The 24,408-nt window shown below is 48.1% G+C and overlaps 1 protein-coding gene across 2 annotated transcripts in view; it reads left to right on the forward strand.

Annotated features, from left to right (window-relative positions):
• PLOD3 (procollagen-lysine,2-oxoglutarate 5-dioxygenase 3) overlaps positions 1 to 24,408 on the forward strand; it is a 78,515-nt gene that overhangs the window by 37,255 nt on the left and 16,852 nt on the right. For both annotated transcript variants that reach the window (XM_033924267.1, XM_033924268.1), the window contains exons 9-16: positions 2,782 to 2,913; positions 12,536 to 12,657; positions 12,801 to 12,905; positions 13,167 to 13,292; positions 14,208 to 14,349; positions 17,723 to 17,836; positions 19,038 to 19,103; positions 21,291 to 21,395. In XM_033924267.1, coding sequence (XP_033780158.1) covers positions 2,782 to 2,913; positions 12,536 to 12,657; positions 12,801 to 12,905; positions 13,167 to 13,292; positions 14,208 to 14,349; positions 17,723 to 17,836; positions 19,038 to 19,103; positions 21,291 to 21,395 — 912 coding nt within the window. The remainder of the gene's footprint in view (positions 1 to 2,781; positions 2,914 to 12,535; positions 12,658 to 12,800; positions 12,906 to 13,166; positions 13,293 to 14,207; positions 14,350 to 17,722; positions 17,837 to 19,037; positions 19,104 to 21,290; positions 21,396 to 24,408) is intronic.

Below are 24,408 nucleotides of genomic sequence, written 5' to 3' on the forward strand. Positions count from 1 at the left end.
AGGGGCTGTTGTATGTGTTCCCTCCTTAGCCGCTGGTGGGCAGAGTGCTTCTTCGCATTGTTCACCATCCGGGTTTGGTGGTGCTGGTGGCTCCGGATTGGCCTCGACGTCCGTGGTATGCGGATCTGGTGAGGCACCTGGTGGCGGTTCCTCTTCCTCTGCCTCTCTCGGACGACCTTCTGATGCAGGGTCCCATTCCCTTGTTCGACCCGTCTCTCTTCTGTCTTACGGCGTGGCTCTTGAAAGGGGTCGCCTTAGCAAGAAGGGATATTCAGACAAGGTGATCGCTACACTGTTGGGGTCCCGGAGGCTTTCTACCTCTCGGGCTTATGTGCGGGTTTGGCGTCTCTTTGAGGAATGGTGTCGGGCGCGGGGAGTGACCTCTTTTCGCGCTTCTCTGCCTAACATTCTAGAGTTCTTGCAGGATGGCCTGGATAGAGGCCTGGCTTGGTCTTCTCTCCGGGTTCATCTTGCGGCCCTGTCGACCTTTCGAGGGTTGGTGTCAGGTCAGCGTTTATCGGCTCTTCCTGATGTGATTCGGTTTCTGCGGGCGGCCAAGTTGCTTAGGCCTCCCCTACGGCCCTCGGTTCCCTCTTGGGATCTTAATCTGGTTCTCTCTGTTTTGGTGCGCCCGCCTTTCGAGCCCTTGGACGACTGTTCTTTGAAGGACCTTACTTTGAAGGCGGTCTTTTTGGTGGCCATTACTTCTGCTAGGAGTATTTCTGAGCTGCAGGCTTTCTCTTGTAGGGCTCCCTTCTTGGAGTTGTCTAGGGAGCGGGTCGTCTTGCGGCCTGTTCCTTCCTTTCTGCCGAAGGTTGTTTCTCCTTTTCATGTCAATCAATCGGTGGTTCTCCCGGTCTTGGGTGGTCGGGAGGGCTCTTCTGAGCATCGGCAGCTGCGCAAGTTGGATGTCGGTCGGGTCCTTCGCTCTGATGTGCAGCGGACCCAGGAATTCCGGAAGTCTGATCATCTCTTTGTCCTCCTGGCTGGTCCTCGTCGGGGAGCTGGCGCTTCTAAGGCTACTATTGCGCGCTGGATCAAGGAGACGATTGCTTCCGCTTATCTTCTGAAACAGCAGCCTGTTCCGGAGTTTCTCAAGGCTCATTCCACTCGGGGTCAGGCGGCTTCTTGGGCTGAGTCGTCGCTCGTGCCTCCGGTGGATATTTGTAAGGCTGCGGTTTGGTCCTCCTTGTATTCTTTTGTTAGACATTATCGGGTAGATGTTCAGGCGCGTCGGGACGCGGTGTTCGGTGAGCGTGTTCTGGTATCGGCCCTTCGGGGGTCCCGCCCGTGAGAGGGACTGCTTTGGTACGTCCCATTCGTAAAGTTAACCTCTACTGGTCTGGAGAGTGCTAAAGAAGGAGAAATTAGGTTCTTACCTGCTAATTTACTTTCTTTTAGCTTCTCCAGACCAGTAGAGGTCCCCACCCTGTCTGTTGTTGTTGTTGTTGTTGGGGCTGTTTTCGCGGGCAGTTTTTGTTTTTTGCTGCGGGTTCTAGTATTTTTCTAGGGCCGGGGAGAATTAAAGAACAGCGGCTGTGGCTCGGCTGGCTTAGCTGGCGAGCTGTGGGGACATTTTCCTTCGGGTATTTCTCCTCTGCATTTTCCAACAGCATTTGGGTATGTTATTTGTTACTCCTGTTCGGAGTATTGTTTTCTTCCTGTTTTCCAGTTCTTGGTTCTGCTTGGCTATTCGGCAGACTGAGGGAAATAGAGAAGGGAGGATAGTATATACTGTCCCAAAGTTTTGTTTTCAGTCTCCACCTGCTGGTCATGATTAGATATATACCCATTCGTAAAGTTAACCTCTACTGGTCTGGAGAAGCTAAAAGAAAGTAAATTAGCAGGTAAGAACCTAATTTCTCCTTTCCTCTCTAAGTGGGGGGGATGCCCCCACCCCCCCTCAACGGCAGCAGCAACACTTCTAAATAAAGTAGGGGGATTCCCCCCCTCCACACCCTTCATCGGAGCGCTTTAAAGTTAACTTTTAATGCGTCGCGCTGACACCCTGCACGCATTTGTCGGCACGCGATTGTCCAGCGTGCTTTTGACTCGTCACCCTTTGTGGAAGATCTCAATTGTCTCGTTGGAACACACGGCACTTAAATACCTGATACTATTTTATTTGGAACAACTATGAGAGCAAGAAGTCAAATTTCGTCAAATAACAAACTTTTATTTATTTTAACTGGAATAGCAATACAACAAATAACATACAATTGGAAAAAATACGACAGGTTAAATTACAATTTCTGGTGGAATTCTGTATGTCATATGTACAAAATGGAACTCGCCGTTGCAACGCAAAAAGGTTATGCGAGTAAATTTCAGAAAGTCTGGGGACCGTTAACAGATTTTTGTAATGAATGATTAACTTTTCCCATGATAAGATATTTGATTAGAGGGGAAAAGGGGTGGGATTTTATTTCTGATTATTACATAATATTTGAATGAATTCACAATAAAGATGATTTTATGTATTATTGAATTGGGAGGGAGGGAGGGATGGGGGATTATTATATTCAATAAGAATGATATCAATTTAGATTTTAACATTATAGAATACTAATTTCCTAATGAAATGTTAAATTTGATGCTAATAAGTGTGTATCTTTAAGTTTTATATGAGTTTAATTGATACACTTGTTGTAACATACAAAAATGAATAATCATATGATTAAAACGCAAATAACCCCCTGAGCAATTAGTGTGTTTTGTGTTGATTCGTCTTTTCGGTTCTCCCTGCCTAATTTTTCCTTTCTTCCTGTATCTGGTTTGTAGGAAGATGCCTACCCCCACGTGCTGGTGGGGATCTTCATTGAGCAGCCGACCCCATTCCTTCCGCAGTTTCTTGAGCGTCTCATGACCCTGGACTATCCGCGGAGCAAACTCAGTCTCTTCATTCACAACAGCGTGAGTGCCTGCGGGGTCGGCAAGATCTAGAAACCTTGTTCAGACCTCTCTGCGGGGTGTGGGGGAAACATTGGGGGGGGGGGAGGGGAGCACTTTCTGAAGATCTTCCAGCATTTCCTTTTTTTATATATGCAGTCGGTTAAGCGCACACTTCGGTTATCCGCAGCCTACCACCGCGGTCCCGTTTTTTGTTTGTTTGGTTTTTTTTTGCATGAAAGTCAATGGACGTAAACTCCGGATATTTGCAATCCGCTTATGCGCACTGATGTCATAGGTCCAACTTCTATTTCTTTGACGTTACATTCACTCCGGTTAAATGCAATCACGTTCTAACTGGGAGGAAAGCCAGTGGGCATCCGCCCACTGGCAGAACAGATTGGCTAGGCTTAAGCGCTGGGACAGCTGGGAAAGTGAGCGCTCCGCTTCCACTCAAGCTGTAGGGCAGGGGTGTCGCAGTCCCTCCTCAAGGGCCGCAATCCAGTCAGGTTCTCAGGATTTCCCCAATGAATATGCATGAGATCTATTTGCATGCACTGCTTTCATTGTATGTTAATAGATCTCATGAATATTCATTAGGGAAATCTTGACAACCCGACTAGATTGTGGCCCTCCAGAAGGGACTTTGACACCCCTGATCTACAGTCTATGGCAGACATGGGCAACTCCGGTCCTCGAGGGCCGGAATCCAGTCGGGTTTTCAGGATTTCCCCAATGAATATGCATGAGATCTATTTGCATGCACTGCTTTCATTGTATGTTAATAGATCTCATGAATATTCATTGGGGAAATCCTGAAAACCCAACTGGATTGCGGCCCTCGAGGAGGACTTTGACACCCCTGCTGTAGGGCATAGCTTTCCTGTACTTTAGGCTCCAGCAGCCCACAAGCCATATTTAAACTGAGCTGGTTGAACTACAGCCTTCCCCTCCCCACTCCTATTAAGCGCACGTGGCGACCCGGTCCGAAGGGCGTGCACTTAAGCAGAGTCGACTGTATCTCTTTATTCAGAGAGAGCCAACCATAAAATACAACTTTGCTCACTCATAATAAAAAGCAAATAACACACTGATAACAGCAATAGCGATCGTCAGAAACACTCTCCATACAATTTTTAAATATCTGTAACCCCCCACCCCTTCCCTCCCTACCTCCTCAACCTCCCCAAAGAGAGGGAAACTACTATATGATAAACCAGTGTTCTTTAGCACTCTCCAGACCAGTAGAGGTTAACTTTACGAATGGGTATATATCTAATCATGACCAGCAGGTGGAGACTGAAAACAAAACTTTGGGACAGTATATACTATCCTCCCTTCTCTATTTCCCTCAGTCTTCTTTCAGTCTCCAGCAGGTGTTGAGTGATCTGTACCCATCTCTCTTGGTAGGGCTGTTGGAATTTGTTTAGGGGGTTTATTGTCCCTGTTTTTGGCCGGACGGAGCTTGGTCGGGCCCTGTTTGGGGGTCCGTCCGACCTCGGGGGTGTCAAACCCGGCGGGTCACGAGCGGGGTCCCTCCCCCCACTTCCTCCACCTCCCCACATTTTTTTAGAGGAGCCTCAGCAGTAAGCCTTGCCCCCTAAGTCAAGCAAGGCATATTGCTTCGAGAGCCTGTGGAGTCTGTTCTGTAAAAAAAAAAAAAAAAAAAAATCCTGAGGTAGTGCTGGTCTGAAGGGTTGTTTCCCTTTAAGAAAACTGTATTTTACTGTATTTTTTCATGTAACCAGCACTTTTTTATAGCTAGGTCGCGTCTGGAGCAATTGTGCCCTTCTCCGGGGGAGTAGGCCACAATTTTAGTCCAGCCGCGAGGCACTCGCGGCCGGCCTGAACTCGGCGGTTTGGGTCGGTGAGGTGGTGGAGCTCCGTCGGCAGCGGCTGCAGGCGCCCAGAGCTCCCCGCCGATGGTGCCTCGCGAGTCGGCTTGGAGCAGTGGGGAAGCCCGGTCTTCCACAACCGCCCACGGAGGGATTCCCCGAAGGATTCCCTCTCAGCTGATTTTTTGACAGCTGATGCCGACTTGCCTGTCTTAGCGGCTGGGACTGTTCAGTCTTCTCAGCCGCTACAGGCCATGGAGGGAGCATTTTTGGCGGGAACTTCGCCATTTTCTTTGTCTGGCCCCTCCATTTTGTCTGCAACCTCAGGTGACCTTCCCCCTGTATGGCGAACACAGGGGCAGGTTTCAGCATGGACCCCTGCTGGGGCAGGGAGTCCCTGGGGACCCCCAGGGGTTTTTTGCCCCCAATTTATTTTCTTTCTTTGTGCGGACTTTTGGGGGTCCCACGTGCGCCTAGGGGGTTTCGGGGGGGGTTTCCCTCCGCGCCCCCTATGGCTTTGCCTCCCTCTTTTCGTTTGGCGTCCCCTCTTCCTCCTCCCTCATCCAAGCGCCCGCGGGGGGGCTTGGATTGCGAATTGGTGGGCGGAGGAGCGTGTTGGCCTGGTTGAGGACCTGGCTGCTTTGGCGGGCTTCCAGGATCCTCTAGAGGGGACGCCTGTTGGCAGCGGGGCGGCGGGTTTCCCGTCTTCCAGAGCAGATGCGTCCGTGGTGCGCTTTTTTATTCAGAGGGATGAGCTTTTAGACCTGTGTAGCAGGTCTCCTTGGTGCTGCATTTTTGCAGTGGCGCCGCCGGAGACCCCGCGTATGGGGGCCCCTCTGCTTCAGGGGGTCTGTCCTGGTTCCCGCTCTTTTCCTGTGCGTCAGGATTTGCGGGATTTTGTGTTGGCGCAGTGGCCTATGGGCGCAGTTTCGTTTGGTGTGCGCCTTGGCTCTTGGGTATCCCGTCCCGGAGGGAGGTAGGGCTACCTTAATTTCGCCAATGGGGAACGCGGTGGTCTCGGCACTTCCTAAGCGGCATACCGTGCCTGTTATGGACGGTTCTGCTCTTAGGGTCTCGGAGGCGCGTGCGTTAGAGACTCTTCTTAAGTATGATTTTGATGTCTCTGCCTTTGGGGTCCAGGCGGCTGTTTGTGGGGAGCTAGTCGCTCGCGCCGTGTTTCGGTGGGCTGAGCGTGTCCTGGATCGGGAGTCTGATGACTGGTCTCTAGTGGATCAGGAGGTAGCGAAGATTGCGATGGCTGCCTCGTTCCTCTCAGATGCTCTTTATGACTTGGTGCGGATTTCGGCTAAGTCTATGGCATGGCCGCGCGGCGTATTTTGTGGCTGCGCGCTTGGGCGGCGGATTCTGCGTCCAAAGCTAAGTTTACTAAAGTTCCCTTTAGGGGGTCTTTTTGTTTGGAGAGGAATTAGATGAGTTGATTCAGACTCTGACGGACTCGAAGGTGCCCCGTCTGCCTGAGGACCGTGCCCGCCCTGCGTCTAGGTGTGGGGCTGCCCGGGGGCGTTTGCGGGAATTTCGCAAGTATCGCCCGGGGCGTGGGGCTGCTTCTTTCCCGGCTCAGGGTTTTTCCCGGGGTCGGTTCTTCCAGCGCATGCAGCCCTTTCGGGGGGCCCGTCGGGGGGCAGGGAATCCCTCCGCCGGTTCCCCCGCTTCCCGTCCTGCGCAATGACTCCTTGCCGGCGCCCCCTTTGGTTCCGGTGGGGGCCCGGCTGCGCAAATTTTTCCCCAAATGGGCCGAGATCGCGTCCGATCAGTGGGTCCTTGAGGTGGTGCGGGACGGTTACGCTCTGGAGTTTACCCGCTCTCTGCCGGACCTTTTCCTCGCTTCTCCATGTCAGACTCCATGGAAGACGCAGGCTTTTCGTCAGACCCTTCAGCGTTTGCTAGATCTCGAGGCAGTGGTGCCGGTGTCCCCTACGGAGTGGGGCACCGGCAGGTACTCCATTTACTTTGTGGTGGCCATAAAGGAGGGGACCTTTCGGCCCATCCTGGATGTCTCTCGATCTGACGGAGGCCTACTTGCAGGTTCCAATTCGGGCCTCTCATCAGCACTTCCTTCGCTTTGCGATCTTGGGGCGGCACTTTCAGTTCTGTGCGCTTCCCTTTGGTCTGGCCACGGCTCCTCGGACGTTCACCACGGTAATGGTGGTCGTCGCGGCAGCCTTGCGGTCGGTGGGCATCCTGGTTCTCCCCTACCTGGACGACTGGTTGATTCGGGCAAAGTCGTTGCAGGAGAGCTCCCGGGTTACGGCTCGGGTGGTGGAGTTTCTCCGGTCGCTGGGCTGGGTGGTCAACCTTTCCAAGAGTCGGTTGGTCCCGGCTCAGCGTCTGGAGTGCCTTGGGGTTATGTTCGACATCTCCTTGGGGAAGGTCTTCCTTCCAGAGGCCCGGGTGAGCAAATTGCAATCTCAGATTCGCCTGCTTTTGGCGTCCCGGGGTCCTCGGGCGCGAGATTTCCTCCAAGTCCTGGGGTCAATGGCGGCGTCCCTGGACGTGGTGAGGTGGGCGCGGGCCCACATGCGTCCTCTTCAGTATGCTCTGCTCCGGAGGTGGTCTCCCCGGAGGCAAGATTTGGATGTTCCGGTTCCCCTGCGAGGCTTGGCGCGCTGCAGTCTGCGCTGGTGGCTCCGGACCCCTCACCTGGTTCAGGGGGTGGGTCTGGATCTCCCGCAGTGGACGGTGCTCCTTACGGATGCGAGTCTCCTCGGTTGGGGGGCTCAGTTTATGGGCCACTCAGCTCGGGGCACCTGGTCCGCGGAGGAGGCCTCCTGGTCGATCAACGAGTTGGAGACCAGAGCGGTCAGGCTGGCGCTGTTAGCTTTCCACTCCCTTTTGCTGGGCAAGTCGGTCAGAGTCCTGTCGGACAATGCCACGGCGGTGGCTTATGTCAATCGTCAGGGGGGCACCAAGAGCACTCCTGTGGCGCAGGAGGCGGCTCGGCTCATGGTTTGGGCGGAGTCCCATCTTCTGGACCTCTCGGCTTCTCATATAGCCGGGGTAGAAAATGTTCAGGCAGACTTCCTCAGTCGTCACTTCCTGGATCCAGGAGAGTGGTTTCTCGGCGCCGGAGCGTTTCGGTTGATAGTGCAAGATTGGGGGCAGCCCCTGATGGACCTGATGGCCACGAGTGGCAACGCCAAAGTGCCCCGCTTCTTCAGTCGTCGCAGGGAAGGGCTGGCCGAGGGTCTGGATGCTCTGGTCCAGCCGTGGCCAACGGAGGGGCTGTTGTATGTGTTCCCTCCTTAGCCGCTGGTGGGCAGAGTGCTTCTTCGCATTGTTCACCATCCGGGTTTGGTGGTGCTGGTGGCTCCGGATTGGCCTCGACGTCCGTGGTATGCGGATCTGGTGAGACACCTGGTGGCGGTTCCTCTTCCTCTGCCTCTCTCGGACGACCTTCTGATGCAGGGTCCCATTCCCTTGTTCGACCCGTCTCTCTTCTGTCTTACGGCGTGGCTCTTGAAAGGGGTCGCCTTAGCAAGAAGGGATATTCAGACAAGGTGATCGCTACACTGTTGGGGTCCCGGAGGCTTTCTACCTCTCGGGCTTATGTGCGGGTTTGGCGTCTCTTTGAGGAATGGTGTCGGGCGCGGGGAGTGACCTCTTTTCGCGCTTCTCTGCCTAACATTCTAGAGTTCTTGCAGGATGGCCTGGATAGAGGCCTGGCTTGGTCTTCTCTCCGGGTTCATCTTGCGGCCCTGTCGACCTTTCGAGGGTTGGTGTCAGGTCAGCGTTTATCGGCTCTTCCTGATGTGATTCGGTTTCTGCGGGCGGCCAAGTTGCTTAGGCCTCCCCTACGGCCCTCGGTTCCCTCTTGGGATCTTAATCTGGTTCTCTCTGTTTTGGTGCGCCCGCCTTTCGAGCCCTTGGACGACTGTTCTTTGAAGGACCTTACTTTGAAGGCGGTCTTTTTGGTGGCCATTACTTCTGCTAGGAGTATTTCTGAGCTGCAGGCTTTCTCTTGTAGGGCTCCCTTCTTGGAGTTGTCTAGGGAGCGGGTCGTCTTGCGGCCTGTTCCTTCCTTTCTGCCGAAGGTTGTTTCTCCTTTTCATGTCAATCAATCGGTGGTTCTCCCGGTCTTGGGTGGTCGGGAGGGCTCTTCTGAGCAACGGCAGCTGCGCAAGTTGGATGTCGGTCGGGTCCTTCGCTCTGATGTGCAGCGGACCCAGGAATTCCGGAAGTCCGATCATCTCTTTGTCCTCCTGGCGGGTCCTCGTCGGGGAGCTGGCGCTTCTAAGGCTACTATTGCGCGCTGGATCAAGGAGACGATTGCTTCCGCTTATCTTCTGAAACAGCAGCCTGTTCCGGAGTTTCTCAAGGCTCATTCCACTCGGGGTCAGGCGGCTTCTTGGGCTGAGTCGTCGCTCGTGCCTCCGGTGGATATTTGTAAGGCTGCGGTTTGGTCCTCCTTGTATTCTTTTGTTAGACATTATCGGGTAGATGTTCAGGCGCGTCGGGACGCGGTGTTCGGTGAGCGTGTTCTGGTATCGGCCCTTCGGGGGTCCCGCCCGTGAGAGGGACTGCTTTGGTACGTCCCATTCGTAAAGTTAACCTCTACTGGTCTGGAGAGTGCTAAAGAAGGAGAAATTAGGTTCTTACCTGCTAATTTACTTTCTTTTAGCTTCTCCAGACCAGTAGAGGTCCCCACCCTGTCTGTTGTTGTTGTTGTTGTTGGGGCTGTTTTCGCGGGCAGTTTTTGTTTTTTGCTGCGGGTTCTAGTATTTTTCTAGGGCCGGGGAGAATTAAAGAACAGCGGCTGTGGCTCGGCTGGCTTAGCTGGCGAGCTGTGGGGACATTTTCCTTCGGGTATTTCTCCTCTGCATTTTCCAACAGCATTTGGGTATGTTATTTGTTACTCCTGTTCGGAGTATTGTTTTCTTCCTGTTTTCCAGTTCTTGGTTCTGCTTGGCTATTCGGCAGACTGAGGGAAATAGAGAAGGGAGGATAGTATATACTGTCCCAAAGTTTTGTTTTCAGTCTCCACCTGCTGGTCATGATTAGATATATACCCATTCGTAAAGTTAACCTCTACTGGTCTGGAGAAGCTAAAAGAAAGTAAATTAGCAGGTAAGAACCTAATTTCTCCTTCTTCAACCACCGGTCCATGGATCTGTGCCGGTCCACAGAAATTTCCTACCGGTCCACAGGGCCAGCATGTGCATCAGGCCCAAAACAGTGTTCTTCAACCGCCGGTCCACGGTGCGATCGATGCGGTGTTGTCTTCGAGCCGGCTCCCTCTTCCTCAATGATTCAGTGCACAAAGCCACGGGCAGTGGCTCCTACGCGCGTTCTGCGCCTGAACCGGAAGCCTTCTCTCTGATGTCGCAACATCAGAGGGAAGGCTTCCAGATGAGGTGCGGGTCGCGCAAGGAGCCGCTGCCCGCAGCTTTGTGCACTTCATCAGTGAGGAAGAAGGAGCCGGCCTGAAGATAACACCGGGGGCGGCATAAAATAGCCAGGCGGGAGCAGGCCAGAAGGTAAGGCATAGCAGGGAGGGAGGGAGACAACAAAGGTACGGGGGAATTATTTTATTTTAGAATTTAGTGATTGAATTATGTCAATTTTGAGAATTTACTTCTGCTGCCAGTGTGCTTTGTGTAGTTTAATTTTGTGGTTAACCATTATGTGGTGTTAATAAGATTATATTGTGTGTATCTATGAAAAATGAATGGAAAAAATGGTGTTTCAATTAGTACTATTAAGGGGGCGGGGCCTGGGGTGGAGATTGGGTAGAGATGGGCGGGGTCTGGCCCACGACTTAGCCCAGTGTTCTTCAACCGCTGGTCCATAGGTGTATAAAGGTTGAAGAACACTGTGCTAAACCACCAATTCATTATTGTCCCCCAAGGTTCGACAGGACTCACCCAAGCCTGTCCGCTATTGCACAATACACATCCCGTATCTTATGATAAGCCCGCAAGGTATTATGTGGAAGGGTTGTCCGCTTAGACATCAACTGAAGGTAGTCCAAGCGGGAGCAAATCTCACGGCAGTCAGGAATGGTAGAGCTCCCGACAGTGAGCCGACGCTAATCGGGCTGCCATGAAAACACAAGCTGCAAATTTCCGTTCAGCTTTCGAAAAGCCAGGCGCTCCCACACTCAACAAGCAGCTCACTAGCAATACTGGCCAATGTTTCTGCGATACCCGTACCAGGATGCCGCCCACCTCCTGCCAATAAGGCCTAACTGCCGGGCAAGACCACCAGATATGCAGGAAACCACCTCGTTCCCCGCAGTTTCTCCTACAATGGTCATAGCCCACTCCTAAGAACCGCTGCACTATTGTCAGGAGTAAAATACCATCGATAACCGTTTTCCACAAAATTAAGGGATACAGTGGGCTTCAACAAACTTTTATAAATAACCTCCTATCTAGGTAGCTCCCTCCACCACGTTAAATCTTTCTCCCAACGCAATTTATAAGGATCCTTTGGAGCTTCCCTGTGCAATAAAGCCTGATAAATCCATGAACCTCCCCCCTACTTTCCCGGACTCCACACGCAGAGCTTGTTCCAGTTGGGACTCGCCCAGGGAAAGATCCCAGAAAGCCTTCTTTTATAGAGAAAGGAGTCCTGAGGCTCCAGTCCATATTCCTCTTGCAAAACAGCAAAAGGAGCATCTGGTTGTCATCCCCAAATTTGTCGCAAGAGACGTAATCCTGTTGTTATCCACCGATAAACTGATTGTCACTTCCCTTTCTGGTAAAAACTCAGGCAACACCGCTATCACCGTTTGAGCAAAATAATGGCGCTCCGGGAACCTCTTTATTGCATTTTCCGTCTTTATTTCTCAATTTCTTTTTTTTTTTTTTTTAAACTTCTTTATTCATTTTTACATCAATCAACAAATATACAATTTTATACAATATATTATACAAAATCATTTGTACATTCTTAACCATAAATCTTACAAATTTATAGAATATCCCACCCCCCATCCCCTCCCAATTCCATAAATCATCATTACCATATTATATCTTTTTTCGTTATATATTCATTCCTTCTTGTAAAGGTGTCTAATCATTTGAATATGTCATTAATGGCCCCCATATCTTTTTAAAATTATTATAGTTCCCATTCTGTAATGCAATAGCTTTTTCCATTCTATATATATAACACACTGTATTCCACCAAAACGTAAAATTCAGACTTGTATAATCCTTCCAATTCCTAGTTATATGCTGAATGGCAACTCCTGTTAATATTAATAATAATTTATTGTTGGATCCTGAAATTTGACTTTTATATCTCATTGAAGTACCAAATAAAATTGTATCATAGGACAGGGCAACATGGTTTTCCAATAGCAAATTAATTTGGGGCCAGATTGATTTCCAAAATGCATTAATACAAGGACAGAAATAAATTAAATGATCTAAAGTCCCTGCTTCTTGATTACAATGCCAACATCTATTAGACCTAGAATTATCTACTTTCTGTAAACGAACTGGGGTCCAAAACACTCTATGCAACAAAAACAACCATGTTTGCCTCATAGATGCCGACATTGTCGATTTTATTCTCCAAGACCAAATTCGTGGCCATTGAGATGCAGAAATTTGGTGCTTAATCATTTCTTTTTAAGTTGGCTGTCTTCTTGGTCAGTTGGGTGTTGCTTGATTTTTAGATGGACCTGTTGGGTGCCATGAGAGGTGACTGGCTGCCCGGTAGAACGGCCTATAAGCTAGGTGACTGCTTCTCTGGTTGTGCCGTTAACTTGCTCACAAAGCTCGTTGCCGAGGTTGAGACGACATTACAGCTGTTAACTTCCAGCTTTCGCTGCTCTCCCGCAGGAGGTTTACCATGAGAAGCACATCCAGGACTTCTGGGAGCGGCACAAGGAAAAGTTCCCCAGTATGAAAATCATCGGGCCTGAGGAGGCCCTGAGCCAGGGAGAGGCCCGAGACATGGGCATGTGAGTACAGATAAAACGCCCACGTTGGGAAGCGAATCTGTCTGGAAGAGAACGGAGGCTCTTGAGGCCCAGTCTGTCTCGTGTGCTTATTTTTTTCTCTCTCATTGATTTTTGACGTTCACCCCTCTCTCTCTCTCTCTCAGGGACATCTGTCGTCAGAACCCCAGCTGTGATTACTATTTCAGTGCGGATGCCGACATCGCCATCACAAACCCAGACATCCTACAGATTCTGGTTCAGGAGAACAGGTGAGGGGACGCCGCCTGTCCTTGCTGAGCCTGCGGTTTTCTGGGCCAGATGGTCAGCAGAGGTGCAGGAGCCTTGTGAATGGAGATATAGATGGGAATAAGGTCGGCAGAAAATCATGTACTGCTGCGAGTTAGCAGGCCTCAATCCCAAAAGAGACTCAGCCAGAGATGTCATTGCTTGCCTGACTTCTACTCCAGACCGTTATTAATTGGGTTTAATCTCCCATTTTTTTCTCCTCCCCCCCCCTTCCCCCACCACAGGAAGGTGATTGCTCCCATGATGTCTCGGCATGGGAAGCTGTGGTCCAATTTCTGGGGTGCTCTGAGCCCTGAAGGGTACTATGCTCGCTCAGAGGACTATGTGGATGTCGTCCAGGGAAAAAGAGTGTAAGGCTTGCCTGTCTCATTGCTTTTTTCTTTGCTAATTTAACTCCCCTAATAGTTTCAAGTTTATTATTTTTTGATATCCTGCAAATAAGAATGTAAGAATAGCCTTACTGGGTCAGACTAGTGGTCCACTCACACACCGCGTTACTTGCAAACCGAGGTTTGACTGTATATGTGAAAGAGTCTGTCTTTGTATCTTACACAGTCTTTTTATTGCTCTTTCCAAAGGTAACTGAGAAACGCTTGTGTAATTTCTATAGTAAATTCCAACTTGTATGATAACTTCAAATTTATATGGTTTATTGACCGCATCTAAAGATAAGTGATCTTTAAAGAATTAAGATTGTGAAGAAGTACCATATAAATTTGAAGTCAAACGAGTTAGAATTTCCTATATAAATGAGACAATTTCTCCGGCCAATGAAGAAGCTAAGTGGCGGAGATTCATTTACTAAATAGTGGGATGAATGGATGGATAATTATGTTGTCAGCTATCCTATCTATTACTGGCGTTCATTTCATGATATATTTTATTGTTTTTACACTGGATGGTTAAGGCAGGATATCAAATTAATAATAGAAGGCCGTTTTGAGAACAGGAAGGCCATTTTGAGAACAGGAAGTGTTTATTTTGGGTTGTCCATTTCTGGCTATTTTTGAGCATAAGCCAGTAATAAAGTTTTTTGACCATGTTTAGGTGAGTTGCTGTTTTTTTTTATGGCACGTTTAAAACTTATCTGTCTTGTAATCCCAGTGATTTACTGGTTTCCTTTTCTGTAACTCGCTTTGAAATTTGTGTGTGAAAAAGCGAGCTAGAAATGTAAAAATTGGAATCGATTGTTTTATATTTTGGAAGAGCCTTAAGCTCTGTGTATGTGTATAATTTTTGGTTCCCTTTCTCACTTTGCTTTTTAGTGGCATCTGGAATGTCCCCTATATAACACAGGTGTACCTCATCAAAGGAGAGACCCTACGAAAGGAGCTGAAGGACAGGAATGTCTTCACCATCGAACTTACTGACCCTGACATGGCCTTCTGTAAAACTGTGCGGGAGAAGGTGAGACAGAGAGAGTGATTGAACGTTTTGCCTTTTGGGCCTTGCTGCTTTCCTTTCCCAGGGCAAACAAGGCCAGGCTGGGCCTGTGTAGCAAAGAGGGATGAGACTGACAGGCCCACTGACAAATCTAGACACCCTTTCCTAACGCACGCTTTTCCAACTTTCAAACATTGGAACTTGGGGCTATTACACGAACAATTTTATTTCATAGACTACTGTAATACCATGCTAACACATTTTACAAAAAGGTGCAGCCAGGGTAGTAGCATAGAAACATGATGGCAGATAAAGGCCAAATGGCCCATCCAGTCTGCCCGTCTGCAGTAACCATTATCTCTTCCTCTCTCTAAGAGATCCCATGTGCCTATCCCAGGCTTTCTTGAAATCAGACACAGTCTCTGTCTCCGCCACCTCTCCTGAGCCTATCACCTCTTAACTTCATCCTATGCCCTCTCATTCCAGAGTTTCCTTTCAAATGAAAGAGACTCGATTCATGTGCATTTATGCCACGGAGGCATTTAAACGCCTCTATCATATCTCCCCTCTCCTGCCCTTCCTCTAAAGTATACATATTGAGATCTTAAGCCTGTCCCCTTACGACGAAGACCACACACCATTTTAGTAGCCTTCCTCTGGACCGACTCCATCCATTTTATATCTTTTTGAAGGTGCAGCATCCAGAATTGTACACAATATTCTAAATGAGGTCTCACCAAAGTCTTATACAGGGGCATCAATACTTTCTTTTCCCTAATCACCCTAGCATCCTTCTAGCTTTCGCTGTCACCATTTCAACCTGTTTGGCTACCTTAAGATCATCACATACAATCGCACGCAAGTTCTGCTCTTCTGTCGTGCGCATAAGTTCTTTGCCCCCCAAACTGTACTGTTCTTTCTGGTTTTGGCATCCCAAATGCATGACCTTCCATATCTTACCATATCTTAGCTGCCAAATTTCAGACCAAGTTTGGCTAGGTCTCTCTTCATGTTATTCCCACCATCCGGGGTGTCTACTCTATTGCAGATTTTGGTATCGTACGCAAAGAGGCAAATCTTGCCCAACAGCCCTTAAGCAATATCGTTCACAAAAGTGTTAAAAAGAATAGGCCCAAGAACAGAACCTTGAGGCACACCACTAGTAACATCCCTTTCATCAGAGTGATCTCCACTGACCACTACCCTCTGTCGCTTTCCACTCAACCAGTTCCTGACCCAACCCGTCACTTTGGGATCTATCCCATGGCCACTCAGTTTAACTAGTGCTAAGGGATGGGTAGAACTAGTCCTCTGTGGCATGCCCCTGGTTGTCCATAATAACTAGCAAAGACATGTGGCCCAAAATAGTTGGCAGATGAATTGATCTCTTATTAAGATGCAGTCAAGACATTTGATTGGTGGTGCCTTCTGTTAAATCTGTCGCTAAAGCCAGACTTAGAGGTAGACTTTCAGGTCTGGCACCCTCGGAAAAGTGCAGATGCTTCTGAGCCTTTGAGGAGTCAAGGGGAGTCCCTACAGGTATCCCCAGGGAATCCCTATTCATGGATTTGCCCCTGATCTTGTTAGATTTATGTTCAAAGCCTATATGGGCTATCGGGGCCCTTCTATGCCATCTAGAGTTTTCCCTAACAGAGTATGGTTTCCCCCCCCCCCCTGACAGTTCCTCTTCAGGAACCAGAGGTCCGGTCGGAGAAGGGCTGGGATGACTGGGGCCACTGTTGGAGACAAGATACTGGGCTTGATGGACCTTCGGTCTGTCTCAGTATTGACAGTGCAAGTATAGGACAACCAAGACATTGTGACATCACTGATGAGGTTGGCTCGTAGGCATTGGTGGAATGAGGCATTATGACATCACAGTCTCAGCTCTGGAATGTTGCTACTCTTTGGGGTTTTTGCCAGGTACCTTTGACCTGGATTGGCCACTGTTGGAAACAAGATGCTGGCTTGATGGATCTTCGATCTGTCCCAGTATTGGCAATTCTTATGTGAGCCAAGTATAGGACAACCAAGCCATTGTGACATCACCGATGAGGTTGGCTCTTAGGCATTGGTGGAATGAGGCATTATGACATCACAATCTCAGCTCTGGAATGTTGCTACTTTTGGGGGTTTTGCCAGGTACCTTTGACCTGGATTGGCCACTGTTGGAAACAGGATGCTGGGCTTGATGGATCTTCGATCTGTCCCAGTATTGGCAATCCTTATGTTCTTATGTTTGCAGTTTGTTTCTGGTCAATATTCATGTCTTTCTGTCATTAGCTGAAAACCTGGTAGTTGATGACGCATCAATAAGGATTCTGATTTGTGGGTCATAGATCCATACTGTTCTGTTTGTCTCTTGATATCCAGCTGGGGCTTGCCATTGGGCTATTGCTAGAGTTGGTGGATGGATTGATCAAGAGCTGTCAACCTATTTTTTGTTTCATGCCGATACTCGTATTTTAGGGGTTTTTGTTTTTTTACCGCTATTTTGCTGTAATCCGCTGTGGAATTTTAAATCCATTCCCAACCCCTGACACCGCTTTGTACCCCACCTTACACCTGCCATCTGTTCCGTCACTTATTTCTGTCAGATGGGACGATCAGTGACACTCAGAAAAGCACACAGACAATATAAAAGCATAGACCATAACCCTTTATTATACTTATATATATATATATATATATCTCGTGATCCCAGGCATCACCATCCTTCACAATCAGGAATCCCTGTGATTGATAGGGCGTAGGGCACGGGACTGCCCCGTGGTTGCAACGAGATGGATTCTGATTCTGGGGGACAGTCCCGTTTCTTATATAGGGTGAAAACTGCTGAGTTCATAGTTATACAAGCCGATCCTTCAGTAACCAGCTTCCTTTACTACGACTCAGGCACGCCCGGTTCTGTTCTTTGTTTTGGCAACACCCAGGTCACTGTGGTCAAGAGGTCAGGATAGAAGATAAGCAGGCTTGATTCAGAAACCAGCTTTCTTCACTACGACACCTGGTCAACCTGGTTTTACTGTTCTTTTGGTCTTTGTGTTGGCAATACCCAGGTCACACTCGGTCAGGATAGCAGATAAGCAGACTTGAGGAGACCTCCATTTACACACTTCCTGTAAACTGTATTTATCCTTGCCCCGAAATTATCTATTTACCACTCTAATTTATCATCGGTTCCTCCATTGTAACCCCGTTTATAAATCTTTTGTAAGCCGCCTTGAACCGCAAGGTAATGGCGGAATAGAAATCCCTAATGTAATGTAATGTAATATCACGTAGTATGCTGAGTTTCAGTTATCCCCTGGCCATAGGCATAACACCATCCTTCCCTGCTCGCTCTGCAAACTCCTTGTTTTTCCTAGCGTTCACATAGTGCCTTGCTCTCTCCCAGGGCATCTTCCTGCACATCAGTAACCGGGATGACTTTGGCCGGCTGCTCTCCACATCTCGTTACAACACCACCCACCTGCACAATGATCTCTGGCAGATCTTCGAGAATCCTGCGGTGAGTACTGCGCTCTCTCCTTCCCGTTTATAGTTTATTAAAGTTTGCCTATACCACCTCCAACGAGGGGCATATCTAAGTGGTTTACAAGTTTTAAGGAAAGGATGTACAATTTTTGGGACAGGAAAGATACTCGTATGGCAATCACTCGGAGAAAACATTTTATCATTTTTAATGCACTGCAAAATGTTTAATATGCTTAGGAAAATTTTTTCCTTTTTATGGACTGTTGATTTAATAAAGCATTTGAAAGTTTATTGTACTCAGTTGAGGCTAGATACATTACTTTTGTATTCATTCAAAATGTTTCAGCATTATTCATGAATCATTGATGGTTTTTTTTAAAATAGTGTCATGGCTTATTGATGTAATTAAGTTTTTGATTATAATTTCATTAAGTTTTTATGCAATATATTTCTGTCTATTACTACATTCACACAGGGCTCATTTAACAAAGGTGCGATAAGTGGATCAAAGGAGGCGGTAGCGGCTAGCACGCGGTATTCTGCGTGTTAAGGCCCTGGCGTGCCTTTGTAAAAGGAGCCTATGATGTTGTATGATCTTTTTGATGGTCCATATATAACTTTCAGTCCATATATATGTTTCAGACTTTGTTCTTTTCTTCTATTCTTATGAACGTTGAGATGATTGCACACTTGCGTTTTTTAATTGTATATTCTCATTTCTTCATTTTGATGTTATACAGTGTTTCCCCCGGTCGTTCACGGTCGGCGGTTCGCGGTCCCGGTTATTTGTGGTATTTTCCGACCGCGAACCACTGACAAGGAAAGGGCAGCGGGAGAGGCAGGAGAGAGCAGCAGCCGGAGCGCCGCGAGTGCAGGAAACCACTCGCGGTACGCTCCGACCGCCTCTTCCTGCACATGAAAAACCGTACGTGCGGTTTTTCAAGATTCGCCGGGGTTCCTGGAACAGAACCCCCGCGAATATCGGTGGAGTACTGTATTTAGACTCCTGAGGCAGGCCTTTGCGATCCGAAACACGATCGTGTTGAGTCTATTTACAAATAAAGATTATAATTCTTCAGATATGACCTCCTGGAAACCCTGTAGGCTAGGGTACTGCGTTCCCCACAAAAACAGACAATGACAGACTCGGGGAAAGTTACTTTTTGAAAAGTTAAGCTCTGAGGAGGATGTGAAAGGAAAAACGTGTCACTTTTTCTTAATGCTTTAAATTTCAGGATTGGAAAGAGAAATACATCCACGAGAATTACTCTAAAATCTTTGACAGGAATTACTATGAACAGGTAAACTTCCTTCCCCAAATATTACAGCAGTTTTACACCCTCCGATTCCACGCTCTCACTTCTGCTCTTAATAGGTGTGTAGCTGATATCGAACAGCTCCTGTTTTTAAACATTTTTTTTTCATATAAACTCAATTCACTAGATTCACCCCTAATTAAATATAGTAAATCTTGCTTCAGTGTCTGAGGTGTTGATTTTCACACCTGGATACTGTGATATTATTTGAAAGTCTAACACTCAAAAACACACAGACACTAGAATCTGTTTCCTGTTTGCACTAGAAAGCACAATTCCAGTTTTGAGATGAGATCGGCTGCCTTTCCGGTGAAATATGATCGAGACCTTCAAAATACTGAAAGGAATCGACAAAATAGAGCAGAGAAGATTATTTACATTGTCCAATTTGACACGGACTAGAGGACATGTAATGAAGCTAAGGGGGGACAGGTTCAGGACTAATGTCAGGAAGTTCTGCTTCACTCAGAGAGTGGTTGACACCTGGAATGCCCTCCCAGAGGAGATTATGACGGAATCGACCGTCCTAGGCTTCAAGAGCAAACTAGATGCATATCTCCTTAAGAGAGGCATATAAGGATATGGTGGACTATAAATTAAGAAACTTTCAAAGCATATAGATTCTAGATTTTTTTGCCTTATAAGGACTATAAATTAAGCCAGGTGTACACCGCGTGTGCGGATCGCCGGACTTGATGGACCGAAGGTCTGATCCGGAGAAGGCAGTTCTTATGTTCTTAAAAGGTTCACTAGAAATTCTAGTTGGCGCTAAAAACCGCATTACGGTTTTATAAAAAAAGGGGGAATGTACAATATGTATGTATGTATTTATTTATTAAAAATTTTTATTCCTCTTAAAAACCTAAGTGGAATACAGCAATAACACACATAATATTATGTCAATTCAGCAATATAACATCACAGTCTACAGACCCGAATCAAAAGGCAGGCAAAATATAGCAAGTCGACAAGCAATTGAGTTTGAAAAAGTTTTTCTTTAAAAGCTTTCAAATCTTGACAGCACCTCAAAGCACCGGTTCATAGACAAAAGCGCACTAAGACAAATGCGCACAGGACATCAGTGCGCCGGATTAAAAGGTAACTTTGAAGCGCTCCGAAGGGGGGGAGAACCCCCCCCCCCGATTTTTACTTAGAAGTGTTGGCACCCCCCCATTAGAGAGGAAAGTGTAATTTTTCCCAGTGTTTTAGTAAAAAATTAGTTTCCTCTGTAAGGGGGGTTCCCCCCCCAATAGCAGCGGCAACATTTCTAAGTAAAGTTGTGGGGTTCCCCCCCCCCTCAGAGCACTTTAAATTTATCTTTTAAGCCGGCACGCTGACATCCTGTGCGCATTTGTCTTAGCTTTTTTGTCCGTGCGCTTTTGTCCCCTCAGTTCTTTTGCTGTGAACCGCCCAGATCTTCTGGTTGGGCGGTATAAAAGAAATAAAATTATTATTATTATTGCATAACCGTGGGCCAGCCACAGAGATTGCTGTCATCTGGGGGGGGGGGGTTTATAGTGCATTTCCTGTACATCTTCAAACACTAACTTTATTGTAAACTCCGAACGCAGAGATCAAGATGGTAAATACTTTTTCAGGACTTGTACTAAATCCCAAGGTTCCTTATCATTATCCTCCCCTACCCCCATGCAGACTCTGTTGCCTTGTGCTGAGATAGGCAGCCATTCCCACTGTCGAGGGTTTTGATTTTCACTATCAAGAGTTTAGGGCCACTTTAGACTAGAGCGTTGCGCGGGGACAGAAATCCCACCATCCCCGCCCGTCCCCGCCAGGATCCTCTCCGTCCCCACCCGTCCCCGCCAGGATCCTCTCCGTCCCCACCCATCCCCGCCCGTCCCCATAAAAAAGCAGCAATTACTTCTGACAGGATCATCAATTCCACAGTGTCTTTTGTGTTTGCGCTGCTGTTTTCCTTGTGGTATCTCTTTGGTGGAACCCTTGTTTTGCTTTCTGTTCAGGTAATTTTGAATTATGGCCTTGATGTTTTATCTTATTTTTAGATTGTGCATAAATGTAGAATTTGTACTTTTTACGTATGTCATTTTAAATGTTGTACGTGAATTTGTGGGCGGAATAGAAAATTTTTTAATAAATAAATCTTGCTTCTGTGCTGCTCAGTTGATGGCCCTGTGTTCTCTCGCCCTCTCCCAGCCCTGCCCAGACGTGTATTGGTTCCCCATCTTCACAGACACAATGTGCGACGAGATGGTGGAAGAGATGGAGAACTATGGCAAGTGGTCTGGGGGAAAGCACGAGGTAAGCAGAGGGGGCAGGAAGTGATGACGTCGGTTCCTCCTGAGCCACGATTTGGGGAGGGGAAGAGTTTTAGGCAGTCGGTTCAAGGCGGTGTACACATTCAAAATGATCTAGACAAAAGAAATGAGAACCAAACAGGAAGGACAAGAGAAGCTCACAGTATGAAGAAACATTATCTTTATTCAATATATGTGACCGCATTTCACCGGAAATGGCTGCGTCGGGGGTAAGACAACCAGCGGGAGAGCAACAAATTTAAATTGTCAGTTTTAATGGGCCCAGGAACCTTTTCTTACAGTTTTGGTGGAAATTGTGTGTTGCTGTCCAGCTGGTTGTCTTGTTCCCCCCCCCCACCCACCCACCCCCGATGCAGCCAACTCTGGCGAATCGCAGGCACTTCAGGCATTTTTCTACCCTGGGAGTATAAGAACTGGGTCAGACCAATGGTCCATGAGGCCCAGTAGCCCGTTCTCACGGTGGCCAATCCAGGCCACTAGTACCTGGCCAGAACTCAAGGAGCAGCAACATTCTGGAATCCCAAAGAGCAGCAGGGTTCTGGAGTCCCAAAGAGCAGCAGGGTTCCGGAATCCTAAAGAGCAGCAGGGTTCCGGAGTCCCAAAGAGCAGCAGGGTTCCGGAGTCCCAAAGAGCAGCAGGGTTCCGGAGTCCCAAAGAGCAGCAGGGTTCCGGAGTTTCAAAGAGCAGCAGGGTTCCAGAGTCCCAAAGAGCAGCAGGGTTCCGGAGTTTCAAAGAGCAGCAGGGTTCCAGAGTCCCAAAGAGCAGCAGGGTTCCGGAGTCCCAAAGAGCAGCAGGGTTCCGGAGTCCCAAAGAGCAGCAGGGTTCCGGAGTCCCAAAGAGCAGCAGGGTTCCGGAGTCCCAAAGAGCAGCAGGGTTCCGGAGTCCCAAAGAGCAGCAGGGTTCCGGAGTCCCAAAGAGCAGCAGGGTTCCAGAGTCCCAAAGAGCAGCAGGGTTCCAGAGTCCCAAAGAGCAACAACATTCCATGCTACCGATCCAGGGCAAGCAGTGGCTTCCCCCATGTCTTTCTCAAAAACAAGACTATGGACTTTTCCTCCAGGAACTTGTCCAAACCTTTCTTAAAACCAGCTACGCTATCCGCCCTTACCACAACCTCCGTCTCTGTATATTGAATAAAGATAGTGTTTCTTCGCACGGTCTGTTTCTCTTCTGTCCTTCCACGTGGGATCTAATAGACGGCTGCCCTGCTGTTTCCTTACAAGCACACAGAGAGAGGTGGGTGGATTTCTGCGTAGGACTGTCTTTGCCGGCCCACTTTTGCCAACGGAGGCTAGCTGGCATTTCGCTATGGACTTCTCGGCCTTATTTGTCAAGCAGCTACCTAGCGAAACACCAGCTAGCCTCCGTTGGCAAAAGTGAACCGGCAAAGACAGCAGGAGAACTGATATGCCTGCAGCACATAATTGAAACCCTGCGTAAGCTAAGATTTTGCATTGCTCTTTGAAGTCAAGTGTTTTTTAAGAGTATAACACATTGAAATGCGAGTCAGCATCAAATGATTTACATCAGGCAGGAGGGGGAGTGGAGCCAGTGAATTATCTTCCCTTTCTAGTGCGGTTGCTCAGTTAACACACTTCACAACGCACAGGGATCTGAGGCTCATTCCCCTTTTAAATACAGTATAATCTTGTTATAACGGACTTCAAGGGACGCCCGAAGTTATAATGCCGTTGTACAGATCCATGGTGAGGCCTCATCTGGAATATTGTGTACAATTCTGGAGGCCACATTACCAAAAAGATGTGCTGAGAGTTGAGTCGGTTCAAAGAATGGCCACCAGGATGGTCTCGGGACTCAAAGACCTCCCGTATGAGGAAAGGCTGAATAAACTGCAGCTATACTCACTCGAAGAACGTAGAGAGAGAGGAGACATGATAGAGACGTTTAAATATATCACCGGCCGTATTGAGGTGGAGGATGATATCTTCTTTTTTTAAAGGTCCCTCAGCCACAAGAGGACCTCCGCTGAAAATCAGGGGTGGGAAATTTCATGGCAACACCAGGAAGTTCTTCTTCACCAAAAGGGTGGTCGATCGTTGGAATGAACTTCCACTTCAGGTGATTCAGGCCAGCAGCGTGCCGGATTTTAAAAGGAAATGGGATACACATGTGGGATCTCTAGGGGGGTAAATTCAAGGGGGTGGGGTTGTTAGAGTGGGCAGACTTGATGGGCTATGGCCATTTTCTGCCGTCATCTTCTATGTTTCTATGTTATATCCCGAGTTGCATTTTTTTAAAACTTTATTTAGGTCAACTTGAAATAACATACGATTGATGAAAAAAGTCACTGCACAAGCATATTAGCAACATCAAGAACAAAACTCAGCCAAACATTGGTATGGCACGAAATGATTGCAAAACCAGAACACTAAAAAGATGTTCTAAAGCAGTGATTCCCAACCCTGTCCTGGAGGAACACCAGGCCAATCGGGTTTTCAGGCTAGCCCTAATGAATATGCATGAGAGAGATTTGCATATGATGGAAGTGATAGGCATGCAAATTTGCTTCATGCATATTCATTAGGGCTAGCCTGAAAACCCGATTGGCCTGGTGTTCCTCCAGGACAGGGTTGGGAACCACTGGTCTAAAGCATTATGTCGCACTGTACTGGTAAGAAAAATACTCTGTCAATTTCTTCTGGGCTGCATTTTGATACTATATCGCCGGCACGCCACGCGCCTTGTAGGCGGAGACTGCATGTCCGTTATAGCCGAAGAAAACTACAGCTGAAAGCGGCGCTGGGGACCAAATTGGTTGTCCGTTATATCCGAAAGTCCGTTATACGCGAGTCCGCTATATGCGATAATTTTCTGTATGTTTATAAAGGCGCACGGCCAGGACCGGCGGACCTCGTCCGCTGTAGGCGAGGTTCCGTTATAAGCGAGTCCGTTATAACGAGATTATACTCTAATTAACAATACATTTGAGACACAGTTGTGGAGAAGAGCTTTTATTGCCCTTCCAAGCAAAACAATGC

The sequence above is a fragment of the Geotrypetes seraphini genome, chromosome 16 (assembly GCF_902459505.1).
Source record: "Geotrypetes seraphini chromosome 16, aGeoSer1.1, whole genome shotgun sequence".
Lineage (NCBI taxonomy): Eukaryota > Metazoa > Chordata > Amphibia > Gymnophiona > Dermophiidae > Geotrypetes > Geotrypetes seraphini.